Below are 16,956 nucleotides of genomic sequence, written 5' to 3' on the forward strand. Positions count from 1 at the left end.
AGTACATTCAGTAAGCTATGGAGTTGTTGTGTAACTTTATTAAGCATAATAAAAAATGTAAAAACTAGGGTAAATTTTAAAGGCCAACAAATAAGAATGCATGTTGTAACAAGTGCTACAAGTAATTTTTACATCTCTATTTTCTTGTGTACAGTATTTACAGGCCCACCAGGCACAGGCCCAGGGCCCCCCTTGGCATTCATTTGCAAAACATCACTCAAATAAACACATTTTGACCAAGAAGAGAGTCAAAATGAGCACAAAGAGATGCAAGGGAGCTGCAAAGAGACACAAAAAGTTGCATGACTACAAAGACAAGTTTCTCATATGTAGGAGAGGTGGTGGGACCTTTTGCATATTTGTGCCCCGGGGCCCATTGTCTCATAATCCGCCCATGACCTAATACCTTCCATATTTACTTTGCTGTTGAATGCACTATAAAGAGTTTCTGTACTACAAACAAACACAATAGAGGCAGAATGACTACAAAGAGACACAAAACTGAGACAAAAATAACAACCACCACAAAGTCTGTCTTGCTCCCATGTAGAAGAGGTGTAGGGGCCTTTTGCAAATCTGTGCCCAGGGGCCCATTGTCTCATAGTCCACCCATGCCCGTTCATCAAGTAATATCCTAACCTTGCACCCCATTTGACTGAGTAGTCATAGGGATAGGCCTATCTGAGCCATCAGAGACAAAACTATATTGTCCTTTCTTTTTCTGGTGGACACAGACAACAATGATGGTGATGATGATGCCGCCGCCGATGATCAAGACAATCAGCCACCACCAAATTCCTGCTATGGAGAATGCACTGTTTTTACCTGTAGGACAAACAAGATAAAACAACATAAATTAAGAGTGTACTTCTCACCACTTGATGCCATAAATGTTTTTTTGTTGTTGTTGTTGTTGTTGTTGTTGTTTTCATATAACAACATCAACATCAGTTACCACTTTACCGTGCAGGCCTACATTTCCATAAGTGTTCTGCACATAGTCAATAATGATACCTTTCATCGTCAGATTGACAGGTCTTTGCATGGTCCCAACTTTATTCGTGGCAACACAGATGTAAACACCAGCATTGGTAGACGTGGCTCTTGTGATGACGATGCTCCTCTGGCGCCCCCTGGTGGTCTCCCTCACATTCACGTCAGAGGTGTAGTTCCACTGGATCGAAGGAGGTGGGTTGCCCTCGGCACTGCAGTCCAAAGTCACATTTTCACCAGAGGTCACCTCCTTTACGTTTTCAGAAGCTTCCTCCACAAACGCAGGAGCATCTGTGGAGAAAAGGGGGGTGATTTTAGAAGAAGATGCTGCAATTTACTGTCAACAAAACAATAAACACAGGCTATTTATGTGACTCCAAATGCTAAAACTTACACAAAACATCAAGGTAGAATGTGTGGTTGGCTGTTCCATGTCTGTTGGTTGCTTCAAGTGAGTATGTTCCACTGTCATGCTTTGTCCAGCGCTGTGGGGAATCCATCTTTTTTCCATCCTTATGCCAGGTGATGATAGGCTTAGGTATTCCTGTGGGTTCACACAGGACCTTACCATTCTCTCCAACCTCATAGCGTTTATCACAAGCAAACGAAGGGCCGTCTGTGAACATTGTATCAACACACTTTTAGAATAAATAGTGGCAAAAGAATTAAACTTATATGCAATCAAGTAGGTCTGATTCACTCACATTCAACTGTGATATCAACGGAGGTGCTGCTCTTGCCAAGAACATTTACGAATTCAGCTGTGTACTCTCCCGATTGGGTCCTGTCGAGGGGCTGAGATGTATCGATCAGTTGTCCCTTGTGGTACCACTGAACAATGGGTGGAGGGTTCCCATCGGCTCGACAGGTCAAATTGTTTAGGCTGAGCTTGTGTTCCACACCAGCAACATGTCTTGGACAATCTTGGATCAGTGGTTCATCTAAAATCAAACATCAGCATACTCTAATCAATATTTGATATTAGTGGTGTGTGGCTAGCAAGTTTAAAAAAAAAACTCACAAGCATAAATTAGGCTCGGGTGGTATCAAGGTGTTATGGTAGAAATCTAGGGGGAATCATTTTCAATAGAGCTTGTAGAATGTAGTGACCTTAAAGAAAATAGACACCACCCAAGCCTGTTACAAATAGGTAAGGGGGGAACTCACAGTGCACAGCAGCAGTGTAAGGTATTGAGGTTACAGTGGGGATGATCTCTGGTCCGTTTGGCCCGAGGTGCAGCTCAGCCTCACATCTGAACTGTGCTCCGTTGTAACCTTTCTCAGCAGTGACTCTCAAGGTGGAGGACACGTTGACTGGGGTAATAATGGTGTCACTAAATATTTCTGTGTGCACATTTTCGTTGTTGCGGTACCACTTCAGTTTGAGCTTCTGCACAGGAGCCACATTGAGGATGTCACATTTCAGCGTGTACTCTGCGCCCTCTATCATCGGCCCCTGATGCAACGCAGAGAGCGACACCGTGTCTGGAGTCTCTGCGAATAAAGTACAGGAAAATAATCAGTAGGGGAAAAAACAAATGTAATGATTGCCCTAAAATTGCAATCACAATTGTATAAGAAATATGCATACACAAATGCTGTAATACTGAATAGGCCCAAAATGTTACTCAAATTAACATGTAGTGACCAGGAAAAGACTCCAAGGGGTAAAAATGACTACAACGACAAAAGGTGGTGGGGCCTTTTGCATATTTTGTGCACAGGGGCCCATTGTCTCATAATCCGCCCCTGCCCATATTTACTTTAACTCTAGATGCACAGAGATGATATTGTACAGTACACTCTGTAGATGTGTAGATACTCACTGTAAAGAGTGATGGTTGCTGACAACGAACACTGGGAATTATCTTTCCGAGTGATGTAGCACAAAGGTTTTATGGTCCAGTCTTCCAGTTTTTTAACCATCCAGAGGACAGAAGGAGGGTCTTCAAGGCCTGTTCCTCCTAATATAGCCTCCCAGCCCATTCCAAAAATATTATCATCTGACGTGCTGCAGTTAATTGAAGCTGAATCTCCAAATTGCACCACGACTTCAGCAGGCGTCAACTCTATGGGGCAAGCTGCCATTCAGAAGTAAGCATATTCAATCAGAGCTTCATTTTGCTGCACAATAGATATTTCTGATACCATATTAAAACAAACGTAAAGGACACAAGGATGTATACCTTTTGGTGTTGATGGCACAGGGGTGGTGATGGCTGCAGGGGCTGCAGGGGCTGCTGCTGTGATCGTTTTGGTCACATGAACATGGATTTGCTTCTTCACGCTTCCCAGATAATTTTTCGCTGTGCAGCTGTAGGTTGTGCTGGTGGCTCCAGTGATGCTGATGATATTTGTGTTCTCTGAAATAGCCGTCCCATTATGTGTCCAACGAAAGACAGGAGGAGGGCGCCCCTCAGCTTCACAGTGCAGGGTGACATTATCACCCTCATTCACAAAAACGTCTTCTGTTTGGTTCATGAGCTCAGGAGCATCTGAGGAGGCAAATGAAGGCTTTTCATTTATCAAATATTAACAGTATTCAGTTTTGGATATCTGAAAACAACAAAGTGTTTACTCACAGTTCACAGAAACAGTATATGTGTTGGAAATAACAGGAGGTTGTGATCCATATGACCCAAAGTCTAGCTGAGCCTCACATCTGAGCTCGGCTCCGTTTTCATCTCTGCTGAGGTGCACAGCCAGAATAGAAGACTCAGTTACTGGAGTTTTCGTTGTCTTGGTGAAAGAGTCTGTCCTGATGGTTTGATTGTTTTTGTACCACCTCACAGTGAGGTTCTGAACAGGAGCAACATTGTCGACATTACACTGCAGCTCGTACAGTGTCCCTTCTGGCGCAGATGCATACTTTGTAGGGAACAGGACAACCGCTTCTGGATTCTCTATCAAAACAAAAAGTAATAGATTAGTATTTTTAATCTTTTATATTGGCCTACAAAACATTCAGTTGAAATTACACTTACGGTATAGAGTGATTTCAAGGTCTTTGCTGCATTCAACATTTCCAGCCAGCTTTACTCTGCACTCTGCTGTTACATTCCAGTCTGACAGTGGCACTGACCAGGAGATATACTGAGTGTCAATTTCCATTTCAGAGATGTTATGTCCAACCCTCCAGTACATCCCATCATGATACTCATCTGTGCTGCTACAGTTTACTGACACCATCCCTCCATATTCTTCCAGAACCTCGTCCGGCTCCAGTGTGAGAGGGTTGAGATCAGTGGGGCAGGTACTGTTTACATCTGTTGATAGAGAAATGGTAATGCCTTTATGGAATTTTAAAAGTAGACTTTGCTGCACTCTGGTGGCTCAGACTGCCAGTGCATGTCACTTATACTTTCAACTGGCTGAATTTTAGCTTACAGTATTCGTAACAGTACAAGTACACATACTTACTCATCACATGTATCAAAATAGAATACAATACAATAATAGAAAACAAGTCATTTGTGATTTCAAAATACAAAACTGCATTCTATACAAGCTGATATGGTCACATTTAGTCGCCTCGATGTGGCTCTGACCTCAACCGCCCTACACTGCAAAAATGAGCTCTGCTAATTTTCCACATCACAGCTTTGAAGTGGTCAATCAGGATATCTAGGAGGTGGGAGGCTGTGAATTCAGCAGTGCATGCTGGGTGGTTTCTGTTCATCAAAGAGATCACTGATTGAGTGAACAGCAAAGTGAAATACAACTGGGGAACCTTAACAGTTAGACCACAGTGATGCACGAGTTCTTTCAGATGACAATAACACTGAGCATTTAGCAAAGGCTTTTTTCAAGAGCAATAAATATAAGCGTAGAGGAGTGAGCAGAGTATGATACAGGACAAGATAGTAGAAGAGACAGAGAAGTGCCACCCTCCCTCCGATACCAACAACAACCTCAACGATAAGGTATTCACCTTTGTGTACCCACTAACATTGCAGTCCAGGGAGCACAAATTAAACAAATTTTTCTGCAGGTTTCTGTTGATAAAAATGTCTTGTTTGAGAATAAGTATATGATTTTTTTTGTTTAGCAAAATACAAATGAGAAAATACTCAAAAGTAATAAGAAATCTGTATTTTAAATACATGTGATTGAAGTATGGTCCATCTATGCCAGTAATAACAGTCCTGATCTTCACTTTAAACATCAGAAAACAAGAATGATCCTCCTGTATACAAGTCATACAACAACTTATGATAAAGATTTGTGATTTAATGTAAATGGGAGGTCTCTTGACAAAAACAACTTGTTTCAGGATTGTAAAAAGTACAACTTTACATCACCTTTCAAATGTAGAAATACATATAAAGTTCAAGTTTCTGTTTTTAAGACTATAGATCTGCCACAATACTGCACATACACTTACTTAGTTGCACTATACACACTCTCACATACCTATACATTTTATACCGCTGTCCATATATATTGAATTTGTAGTGCACACCATGTTTGCCTCAATATTAGGATTACTTGCAGTGAGCCTGCACTGTTTATTTTATAGTTATATCTGCACCGCCTACTGTAACTGAAGCACATGACTGTATGTCTTGGTGCACTGCTGCCCAACCTCGGGGTCCGACCCCAACCAGGGCTCCCAAAAGATTCACATGGAGTTATAAGGCTTTCTTGATTTTTAAGGGGTGTAAGATTTTTATTTTTTTTTTTAATTTATACAGTTGGCCTATATCTCAGCATTTTATTAATTTCTGTGAAGAAAATTAAATGATTTTTTTTAAGTTTAGATTACTATCCAAGATTTCTTCTTTTTTTTTTTTTTTTAATCTCACAGGGCACGACAAAGACCTGAACACAAGCTGTAATCACAGCACCTTCACTCTCTGCCAAACAGTCTCATCCTGCATTAGAAAAGTACGAACTTAAAACAGCCAAAGAGCTAATAAAACAATGGATGAGCAGATAGAAAATGAAAACCAAAAAAAAAGTCTCAAAAAAAGTACTTAAAATATGTGTGATTGTTAAAAATAAAATAAAAAAAATAAAAAATTCTGTAAAAGGTTCCTACAAATATCAGGAGAACTCATCTTTGATGCAACATTCACAGGAAATGATCTACTCAAAATTTATTATAATTGCTTATTTTACACACACGTCCTGCAGTTATGCATTTGGGGTAAGCTTATCAGTTGTTCTGTACTGTTACTGTATGCACTGAGTACAATATGTACAATAGTCAGGGGTCGCCAGTTCACTTAATGTTAGAAAAGGGGTTCCGCAAGGAAAAAGGTTGGGAACCAGTGTCTTTGTGCATTCATATCTACCCTTTAATCTTCATTATTATTATTATTAATATATATAACCACTATACATAGCTGCATGCGTCTTCAGTTAACTGCTTTTTGCACGTCTTGTTAGATGTCTCAGTACCTTTACTCTGTGCAATTACAATAAAGCTGAATAGAAACAAATCTAAATTCTTCTAATACTTTTTATTTCAAAACGGATTCCATCTCACCACACCCATGCATGGTTTACACAAGTCAACTGTCACCAATAGCACAGCGGAAGTTTATTACCACAAACACCATAACACCTCGCCCTACTGCCACTTAAAATGTGAACGTTTTAATCGCATTTTAAAAAGTCACACTTTAAAATAATGATGTTAATGATTACACTGAAAAAAGAACATTGTTATCCAACTTTAATTCTTGCTGTGAATACTCAAAATAATCAAGTTAGAAAATTGGATTAACACAATATCTTTTAATTTAAAAAAAATATATATATTTGTGTGCTGCTAGTTTGAGTAATTATTTAAAGTTGGTTAATAATTTCTTTTTCTGGTTAATCTAGCACACACTTTTTGGTTTCTTTTTCAGTCACCATCACATGGAGATATTGAAACTACTGGCAAGCAAGAAAGTACCCCAGTATTTTAATATGTTTTATCTCTTAGCAGCAGCAAAACATAAAGTCTAACATTTAATGCCCACACAGAGCTCCAGTAGAGCATCATTAACACTTACCACACAGTGAAATCATCAGCATGATGAGGCCCAACATCCTGAGAGGCAGCATGCTGGATGAACACATGGGAGGAAGGAGGTGGATGGAAGATGTGATGAGGTGTGTTCCAGGATGGTCCTGTGGCTGTCTAGCTTTAGTATCTGGACAGGATTAATCCTAATTCAGAGCTGACCCTGATGGTGAACTACCTTCTGCTCACACGCTACACCCGCCTGAAAAAGCAAGCAAGCACACCAGGGGAAATTCAACGCCCTGATATACAGGAAACTGTCTGCAAGCGGAAATATGACATCAAACCACAGGTTTGTTCATCGTGGGAGCAAATGTAGGTAATGCATGATTCTCCTCACATATTTTGTGTATCATTCACTTTCTGTTTTTTGTAAAGTATTTCTTTAAAAAGGGAGCTAATTTGGCATTTTTTTTATTTTGAAAAGCACACTGCAAATTGGCGAACATCAGATTTTGTCAGGAAATTGCAACACAGAGGACAGACATGTGGTACATGATATTTATTAAAGGGGAACTATGCCTATTTTCAAAATTCATTCATGATATTCCCATGGTTTAAGACAGTCCAAAAATATGAGTAAAAAAAAAAACTCAAGTGCTAAAACTAAAATTTAAAGTCTAGACAAGTGTGAGACTTATTTCTCAGGTTTCTGGCCTTGTGAGAGTAGCTCATGTTAAACAAATATTGATTTAACTTTCTTAGACCATGGAAATGACATACTGGAATTCTTATTTAGGTGATGTTCCCCTTTTAACAGATGCACACTGGCTCAACACTGTACAGGGATAACACTGAAACATATACTTAATTAAAGGACCCTGAAGCACCCAATAATGTAATAGTTTCCTGAGAATGTATGTAACAATGCCCCGAAATTGCACCTAACCTGATTGAAAATGAAATAAAAACACAATAATGTAATAACCTGACCAATTATGTTACAAACTTTCCTGACTGCAATGTTAGTTTGACAGCTATTTTAGATTTAGCCTCATTCTTGAGACGAAAATGCTCATTAGTTTTAGTCACATTTTAGTCATTTTTATCATAGTTTTAGTCAATGAAAACTCAAAATGTTTTAGTCAAGGTGGCAGGTAGTATAAAAATTTCATTTTGACAAATTTTTCTACAAATACAAATAATTTCAAAACACTTTTGAACTGTCATTTCTCCAGCAGTTTTTGACAGGTGTAGCCTCCTGAGACCTGACATTTTGTTTGGTATGCATTTTTAATTTCTCCTTCGGATTGGTAGGACCTGATGAGTATAAAAAACTAAACATTGTCAACAATAATAAAGTCCCAATGTCCTCATATGAAACAATAATAAAGTCCCACTGTCATCAAACACGACGGTAATACAGTCTCAATGTCCTTCAAATGAGTACTTTCCAATTAAGATTGTTACTGTTGCCAAAATTGGTAAAGTTTGTATGGTGTATCAAACTACATAAATCATAAAATAAGTTCAACCATTACATCTGATCAGGTTTGGACCTTGTCAACTTTTATGTCGGGGCTGGCTGCAGACTGACTTGGTAGGAATGGCTGCCATCTTGTTTTTAGGCTACATGGATTAGTGTATTGGGGTCTCTTTACCACTAGATGGCACAATAAAGTGTCCACAAAGGGGGACCATGGGTCTAAATGAAGCAGAATAAAGTATAAGGTCCGGTAAACCCAAAATAAGTAATCTGAGACAACTAGGATTTGTACCCAGGCTTGTTGTAAACTCAGATAAAAAACTTAAAACCTGAATTTTTTCTGCAACATGACAGTCTGGAGGTTTAAACTTGTGTCTTCTCACGGAGTTGGTGAGTAAAACTAAATTCTTATCTCCGTCAGAGAAAACTCTGCTAAGTTCATAATTGAGCCTCCTACCTGCTTGTCAAACAAACAGCATCCGACCATAAATCTTCCTGAGATAGTTCGGACTGAGTGGAGTCCCACAGTGATCAGCTGTGAAGTCTCGTGGCCAGTGGTTGCTTGTTCCGCTGCTATTCAAGGGCTAACGGGCAGAGCTGCAAACAGCCACCACTGAGGAACTCCACAGATCCATTCAGCAACTCCACCACCCACAGTCAGACACACACAGCTGATTGTTTACTGCTGGATTACAACTTACAACTCCCACCAAAAGCTGAAGCTGCAAACCCTCAGGACAACCCTCACACAATCCAGCCTGACCAAGTTATAGCTTAAGAAAAGGAAAACTATTGGACATCTACCACAAAACCCCCCCAAAAAACTTCAATGTTATTTGGCTCGAAACAGACAGTACACGACGGCAAACTATCTGCCTGCTGTGACAGATCAGAAACTGAGAAACATACTATGTACAGACTCAGTGACCACATCCTGGCCCTAGAGACTGGCAGACACAGGCAGATCTGGCTGCCTGGAGAAGACAGGCTGTGTCAGTTCTGTCCTCAGAGACAGGTGGGGGATGAATGGCATTTTGTTCTCATCTCCATGGTAATGGATAAATGAGTAAGAGGGTCATAGTTCAGGGTGTAACGTTATGAGGAAGTAGTGGGTGTTTCTCAGACTCAAGGATCCTTCTTTGGCATGAGTCCTTCCAAGGATGTCCTTCCTAACATCCAGCGAACACAAATTGGAACAGGCTAACGAGTGTGCGTCATTAACCCTTCAGCAGAGACTGAGGGGTTTTCGGGGTACTCTGATGACTTTGGCACTTTCTGATGTTGTTGTACAATTTTAAACACATGTAAGCAGTATTTTCAGAGTGAAAAGTGACTTTTAGGGAGAACATATCAATATATTATATATAAGTCAAAAACACTTAAGCACTCCATCTCTGCTGTGAATGACTAATTCCAAACTTCCAGCAAACATTCCAGCAAACCGTATGCAAAGCATTGTGGGGATTTTATACCCACTGAGGATACACACATGCATCCTCGGAATTTCTCTGAAAGAAGGACTCAGTCCTCGGTGATCCTTGACATTGGAACAGTCCTTCGTTGGGGGTCGATGACATAGCCTCCTTGAAATTTGGCCATTTGAGGATCCTTCCTTGACTTTGAGAAACACCCAGTGTGTACAACAGCATGTACTTTTTAAGGACAGTTGCACGTACTAAGAGTAGAAAGAAAAAGTATGCGATTCAGCATACACCCTGAGTATATTTACAGGACTTTGCCAGGCTGTTTCTCATGAGGCATTTGAAGATAAATGTCCGCTCTCAGTTTCCAATGTCTGATAGTCGACCATGAACATTTTAATCACGTCTCGTCTTGTCAACGAAAATGAAGTATAGATTTCATCTTAGTTTTTATCATCAAGATCTATTTTTAGCTCGTCATCGTCTCGTTTTCGTCATGGAAAAACGTTCATCGATGAAAAATTTCAAACATAGTTTTCACCAACTAAATTAACACTGCCTGACTGATATTGTAATATTGTTTTTCCCCTATGTAGTACCATACAGGTGGGTCATTTTTAATGGTAATCAGAATAATAATTTATAATAATAATTTTAATGGAAATAATTTTGACAGATAATGTAAGTGGCTGTTTTGCTTCCATTGCTCGTTTGTGTCTTCTGGTGGTGTCTTATCTCAGATCCACTCTGGTCTAATGATAAATCGTTACACAACAACCTATCAGCAGGGGCTATGGGCAGGTTCATTCCCAGCTGATTGGGATTTTGATTTAATAATTTACCATCTTTGCCTGGTAACAGTGCACCAGCCCACCTGTTTTAAATTTCAAATTCTACTGCTAGAGTCCACTTTTCTAAACATGAAATCAGTGTTCAATGTTACTGCCAACTAAAAGGCTAACATGACAAAATTATTAAAACATCCATTTAAAAAAGAGACCCACCTGTAGGTCATTTCATTGTTGGTAAAAATGGTTTTAAAATATCAGTCAGCATTATATTACATTATTGGTCAAGTTATTACATTTCAGTCACATTAAGTACAAATTTCATCACATTTTCAGGAAGTTATTTAATTATTGGTTGCTACATTCTCACACGTCCACAATGCTAATATGTTATGAGGGTTTGATCATCATGGTAACTCGTTTGAGAGAGTAGGACCCTCCGTGGAACTCCGCCCAGTAGACTCCATCCTGGAAGCGGCTGCGATAGTGTCCGCCCCGATACCACACACCATTCAGATTGGAGTGGGCACACATGTGGTACCACCAGCCTCCTTTCTGGTAATGTGCGCAGTTGCCTGATGACACAACATAGGAACAGGCTTATTGTCAGAAAAAGTCAAAACACCAACAGAGAGCTATAAAGCAGGACGAAGGGGAGAGCAGACCTGTATAGCTGTCTTTGTCTCGATCCAGAGTGGTGAAGGCCTTGTTGTTGTGCCATGAGAGGGAGTCCCCTGCGTTGCCGTGGTATTGTCCCAACCGCAATCGGTACCAATCACTCTCCGGTTCCAGGTGGAAGCTGTCATACTCAGCAAACACCTGCCGGCCCTGCCAGTCCTCCATAGCCACCCGTAGCTTATACTGGGCTTGTTTAGTCAGCCAGTAGAGGTGCTCAAGGCCAAGCCAGTACTCCCCGTCTAGATTCCCAAAGCCTTGCTGCAACACACCAACACATTGTCTTTAATGAGTTCCTCCAGTTTTAGCCATGCTCTAGAGTTGGCACTGTCAGTCAGTCACTTTGTTCGTCACTTTGGCTGAAAGATTTTATCAACTATCAGATGGATTGCAATGACATTTTATTCAGACATTCATGTTCCACAAAATCCTTCGCGAGGGCAGCAGTTTTTACTTATCCTGTGAAATATTTTGGCATCTACTGAATGGATTGGCACAGAAATTGGTATCTTCCCCAGAAGATGACTCCTACTGACCCTTGGGATCTTCTGACTCTTCCTTCAGATATCCGGCCTTTCAGGAAATGTTTCAACAACATTTGGATGAATTGCCAAGAAATGTGGTAAACATGTTTCCTTTCAGGATGAACTTTAATAGCAATTATGATCCTCTGACTTTTAGTCTAGCCCCATCATCAGGTCAAAATTTCAAACTGTCAGATACTTTGGTTTATGACTGAAAACCTGCAAAACTAATGGCATTCCCATCAGCCTCTGCTGTACCTTGTGTTTGGTGCTAATTATCAGATGTTAGCAAACACGCTAGAGTAAGATGGTGAACGTGGTAAACATTATACCTGCTGAACATCAGGGTGTTAGCATGGCAAGGTTAGCATTTACCTCAAATCAGCACTGCCGAGGTAGCCTGGGACACATTTGACCTCATAAATTTATACAAGGACTGTATCATTAGTGCAGGACGTGGTGGTTGTCTTGGTGACAGCGTGCTAACACTCTAAAACTTGCTCATTTAACGACGAGTTGGGTCAAGTGTTGCATGACTGCCCTTAGTTTTGCTCTACAGTGGGAGACGTGGTGAATTCTGCTGACAGTGATATCTCCAGCTATATCGACACAACCACTTCTAATATGGCGTGCATACTAGCAAGTAGCCATCGAGAGTATGGACGTGATAACTGTGCACAGGGCTTTTGGGCCTTCTAGCGTCAGTGACATAGACATTAATGAAATCTGAACACAAGTGGTCAGCTGGAGACGCATGATAAACACAGATGTGAATGGCAGTGTTCTACATCCAGTTCACCAAAATGTGAGTTAATACCAGGTATCAACGGGCTGATGGAGCTGCTAGCATTACCGTAGACTTCTAGTCTTTTTTCTTCTATAAATAAACAAAATAAAGAGCCTCAGTGTCTTTTGCAGACTTGCAGCTGTGTGTAATCACCTTATACTGCTCCCAAGTCCTGAAGAAGTTGACCGACCCATCCTGTCTCCTCTGGATGACCGTCCACCCTCCCTGAGCCCGACTCTGCTCACACCAGGCCTGCAGGAGGCGATTGGCACTCTGTGGACGGAGCAGGTAGATCCCGCTGGTGGTCTCACCTGATTCGAGCACATGGTGGCAGTCCCGCCACGGCCCTGAGATGGGAGAAAAGGAGTGAGAATGGATCCTATTGGAGCCATGATAAGTAAAACAATATGCAGATATACAGTATTAGGCTTGGGCTATATACCAGGGTATTTAGAATATGATTTCCAATACCTTCAAAAATACAGATGCCCCTCTTTCTATTAAACTGATACTGAGACACTGTATTGACGCAATGTATTGTAGTACACAACACACACCACCAGAAGTCAGTTTCCACTGATGGAACAGGTAGCTGGGCTGAGAGACATAGCGGCTACAAATGGTGGGGATAACATTACAGGACTTGTAAAAAGCCAGCCAGCAACAGCAGAGAGAGACAGCAGGGAAAAACAGCATGAAGTTATCCGGCGTATTTTCAGATCTAACTCTGTGAATTAAGGGTTTATGGTGACCATATCAGAGATAGTAATTGATGGAACAGTGGAAAGATCAACCAAGACAGTTTTTGTGAGTTTTGTTTCCGCCAAGTTTGATGGAGTATGTTTTACGATGAGTTAACAAGGCAATTAAGTTGGTCTTAGTGCTGTGAAAGAGAGAAATTTCAATTCAGAAACTATACAGTTGTATTTTTCTGTTATGTAAGAAAAACAGATGAAATAATGTTTTCTTTCTTTATATTTGAGATTGTGAAATGTTGCAAACTTGGCCTTGTTTCCTTTTACACGTACTCGAATATATCACATACCCCGCTGAAATGGCAGGAAGGTATTAAGGTATTGGTATCTCATTAGTCAGGGATCAAGACAGTTTTCTGATCGAGACATAATGAATCTAATCAACCTGTATTTTTTATATTTTGTCCCCCTAAATGGAGTTACTTTATTTTGAGTGGAACTCATTGTTTAACTCAGTAGTGACAATTTTGAAAAGCACAAGGGTGCCGGGTACAGATGGTTTTGGTATTCTGTTTGTTTTAACATCAGGTTGATCACAGGCACAAATCAACTCCGGCTTATCTTTTTAAAGCTGAGGAATTTTTCTCCCAACATATGTTCAGTGTCTCATGTCACAGCGATAAGAGGAACATAGGAATCTGCACAGAGAAAATGTATACATGGAGGAAAATCTCCCACTCGAATGCCTAATGGTCATCCCTGACAAGAATTTGTAGTCCACGCTGAATCACGTTCACAAGGACAAGATGTGGCAATGCACAGTATTTCATCAGACCTTTTAGCAAGAGTTGAGTCACACACACTCATGGTGGAGTCACTTTGGTTCTGCTGACTTGTTGGTTAAGACTGCTCAAATCCTCTACTCTGTCATTTTGAGCATTCCAGTTGCACAACAAGCTCCAACAAATGCTGTGATTCATGAGCGTGTCTTCATTATAAAGTCCTCTCTGTTCTGATAAGAGCTGCTGGCTGTTTTTGACATTGTTTAGGCATTCCCAGAGAGATAGGGCTCCTACCAGCAGGTCACTGACTCCCTCTGCTTCTTCTTATCTAAGCAGCTAAATAACACTGAGAGAAGATTGATAAGCGTATACACACAAGATTATGTCTCATTGAGTACTTCTGCAATAAGATATTCTTAGCATTTGATGTACCTGGGGTCTTTGTGACAGGGAAACTAATGTAAGGAGGGTCTGTAGTGGTGTTGGCTGTGGTGTTGGGGAGGGAAGGAAGTGTTTTTTCCTGCTGTGGTGGAAGAGCACTTTGGTCCCTTTGAACATCATTTGTCATCTCGTTGGCTTCAGAGCTGTAATTAGGATGCACATTAGACTGGGTTTTTGGTGGTTCAGTCGTCACCTGTCCAGACCAACACAAAACAACACACCATTCTCAGTTCAAGTGCAAAAACTCAGCATAAATTTGCAACACGCAGACTAGAGTTTGTTCCCTACCAGAGCAGGCTGGGTGGACTCCCTGCACTGGCACTGCTTCTCCAGACGGGCAATAAACTGGTTCTGGGAGCTCATCATGGATGTGAGGGCTCCGTATTTCTTCTCCAGCTCCCTGTAGTTACTGGAGACCTGCAGTGCCTGACATGTTGCACCACCCACAGCAGTTTGAGTTTGATAACAATGAAATGTCTGTGACAAGGACTGCAGTTGTCTGCTTACCTGTGTTGTAGCATTTAGCAGGAGGTTCTCCACCCTTCGCTGCTCCAAAGCCTGGTCTTTCTTATGTATGACTTCATGTAGAAGCTGGGCATAGAGCTGGGCAATGCGAGAATTCATGCTGTTACTCTCTTTGCGCAGGGCTCTTACTTCCATGGCAAGGGACCCTTCCTGCTCCAGCTGGCCTTGGAGCTTCTCCAGCTGCTCCTGCTGCCGCCTGAGTTCCGCCCGCAGCGCTGCCACCTCTGACTGGTTGATAGAGGCAGACTGTGTGTTCAAACACAGCGCACCTGTCAGTTTTTGCTGTGGGACAATGAAAGTGTAGGAGCAACGGCCTCCTTTTATATCTGAAGACCGGGATGAACGTGTCTGAGTGTCCTCGCCATGAGCCCCCTCCTTCTTCCCTCCTGCTGCTGCTATGTCCACACACAGCGTCAAGAAAAGAGTCAGACCTATTGTCAGTGTCTTCTCCATGAATCTGTTAAACTCCTGAGAACACCCTGGCAGCAGAGGAGAGGACATGATTAGAATCACCGCAGTAGTGACAGCACATTGATCACAACTGATATCAAGTCTTAAACTTTGTTTTTAGGGAAACAGTGTGTTGTTAGTGTTGACTGTTGACAGATGTTTCCTTGCATAGTGAGAGTACACACATCTCCTCCTGGCTGGAATTTATTAGCAGGTCAACACTGAAAGGACAACAGTCAACATCAACCAGCCAGAGCAAACACACCTCCATCTCACGGTCAACAGTAGAGTTAGCTCCACATCCAGCCACAACAACCAGGGTCAACACCATAAACACATGAACCCAGATAGGTCAATATGGACATCTGACACAAGAATCTCCTGTGTGACTTTCTCACTGGTATCAAGAGTATATGTCTACACTTCAAATACTTTTTTTCTGACTTAAACAACAATATTCTGGATTGTATATTGATTAAACAAGCTAATGAGTTATTTGAACAAGTGTAACTTTGGATAATCAGTACATAATCAGTGCATTTCTACATTCAAATGGATGATTTTAACTCACCGTAGCAGATGAAACGTGTTCAGGATGTCTATGTTCTGCTCCAGTGTGTAGCTGCAGTGCACAGATGTAAAATAAAGGCTAACGCATCTTCAAAAATCACATCTTCATGGATCAGGAGGAGTCACATTAAAGCTTCTTCCAAATTAAAAGTCGCCTGTGGTCCTCCTTAAATGTTTAAATCAAGATGTAAGAAATTTGGTTCCCAAATAAATCTCAAAGCAACAAAGTTTTATCAGCAGCTAGACTGCCTCTTCTTCTCCGGAGGTTCTGTCTCAGGATCTCTAAAGAGAGAGACAAATAATTACAAACTGGGGGAGTTGCCGCCTCCCAGTACCTGCTGTTTAGCTGGATGTCTCCTCCCTCTGCCATCAACCTGCTGTCCTGCCTCAGACCCTGTCCAACAAGCAGCTGAAGTAGTGTTGTAGTTGAATGCAGTGGTTTAACACTAGGGCTGCAACCAACAAATATTTTTATTCATCAATCACTTGACTTGTCTTTATTGTGTCTGAAAATAATGAAAAAATACCCAGAGCCTGAGGTGATGTCCCCAAATTTCTTGTTTTGTCCGACTTACAGTCCAAAAAAAATCATCATACATGACAAAGACAATCATCAAATTTCCACATTAGAGAGGCTAGAAAGAGAAAATGCTCTGCCTTTATACTAGGAAAAAAAAAAAATCAAATGATAGTAGCGGATTAGTTTTCTGTTGATTTATGAATTAACTATCTGTAGTTTGATCCATGATCTCCCTGCTAGTGTGCCCAACTTTACAGCAGAAATAAACACGTTTACAGGCTGGTACAAACTGTACGTACTCCTATTCAATGCACATTTGTGTGTATGTGTATGCTTGTGAGTT

At 41.0% G+C, this 16,956-nt stretch overlaps 2 protein-coding genes across 2 annotated transcripts; both read right to left on the reverse strand.

Annotated features, from left to right (window-relative positions):
* Nucleotides 1-16: 16 nt before the first annotated feature.
* icam5 (intercellular adhesion molecule 5) lies at nucleotides 17-7,256 on the reverse strand. The gene is made up of 10 exons (XM_049560431.1): nucleotides 6,999-7,256; nucleotides 3,978-4,259; nucleotides 3,576-3,896; nucleotides 3,180-3,488; nucleotides 2,820-3,074; nucleotides 2,161-2,487; nucleotides 1,698-1,934; nucleotides 1,388-1,609; nucleotides 1,015-1,284; nucleotides 17-825 (listed from the first exon to the last, which is right to left on the reverse strand). Exons 1-10 carry the CDS (start codon nucleotides 7,063-7,065, stop codon nucleotides 635-637), a joined length of 2,481 nt encoding a protein of 826 aa, XP_049416388.1. The 5' UTR covers nucleotides 7,066-7,256; the 3' UTR covers nucleotides 17-634.
* Nucleotides 7,257-11,034: 3,778 nt separating this feature from the next.
* On the reverse strand, nucleotides 11,035-16,599 carry angptl6 (angiopoietin-like 6). The gene is made up of 6 exons (XM_049561523.1): nucleotides 15,056-16,599; nucleotides 14,837-14,974; nucleotides 14,540-14,741; nucleotides 12,760-12,977; nucleotides 11,310-11,580; nucleotides 11,035-11,219 (listed from the first exon to the last, which is right to left on the reverse strand). Exons 1-6 carry the CDS (start codon nucleotides 15,572-15,574, stop codon nucleotides 11,035-11,037), a joined length of 1,533 nt encoding a protein of 510 aa, XP_049417480.1. The 5' UTR covers nucleotides 15,575-16,599.
* Nucleotides 16,600-16,956: the final 357 nt, after the last annotated feature.

The sequence above is a fragment of the Epinephelus fuscoguttatus genome, linkage group LG19, assembly GCF_011397635.1.
Source record: "Epinephelus fuscoguttatus linkage group LG19, E.fuscoguttatus.final_Chr_v1".
Lineage (NCBI taxonomy): Eukaryota > Metazoa > Chordata > Actinopteri > Perciformes > Serranidae > Epinephelus > Epinephelus fuscoguttatus.

Coding starts and splice junctions, on each gene's coding strand:
- icam5 (XM_049560431.1), bottom strand. CDS start 7,065: ATGTGTTCATCCAGCATGCTGCCTCTCAGGATGTTGGGCCTCATCATG. Junction 2,488..2,819: donor AGCAACCATCACTCTTTACA/GTGAGTATCTAC, acceptor CTTTATTCGCAG/AGACTCCAGACACGGTGTCG. Junction 826..1,014: donor TGTCAATCTGACGATGAAAG/GTATCATTATTG, acceptor TTTGTCCTACAG/GTAAAAACAGTGCATTCTCC.
- angptl6 (XM_049561523.1), bottom strand. CDS start 15,574: ATGTCCTCTCCTCTGCTGCCAGGGTGTTCTCAGGAGTTTAACAGATTC. Junction 12,978..14,539: donor CCCTGTCACAAAGACCCCAG/GTACATCAAATG, acceptor CTCCCATCTCAG/GGCCGTGGCGGGACTGCCAC. Junction 11,581..12,759: donor TTACACACAGCTGCAAGTCT/GCAAAAGACACT, acceptor GGTGTGTTGCAG/CAAGGCTTTGGGAATCTAGA.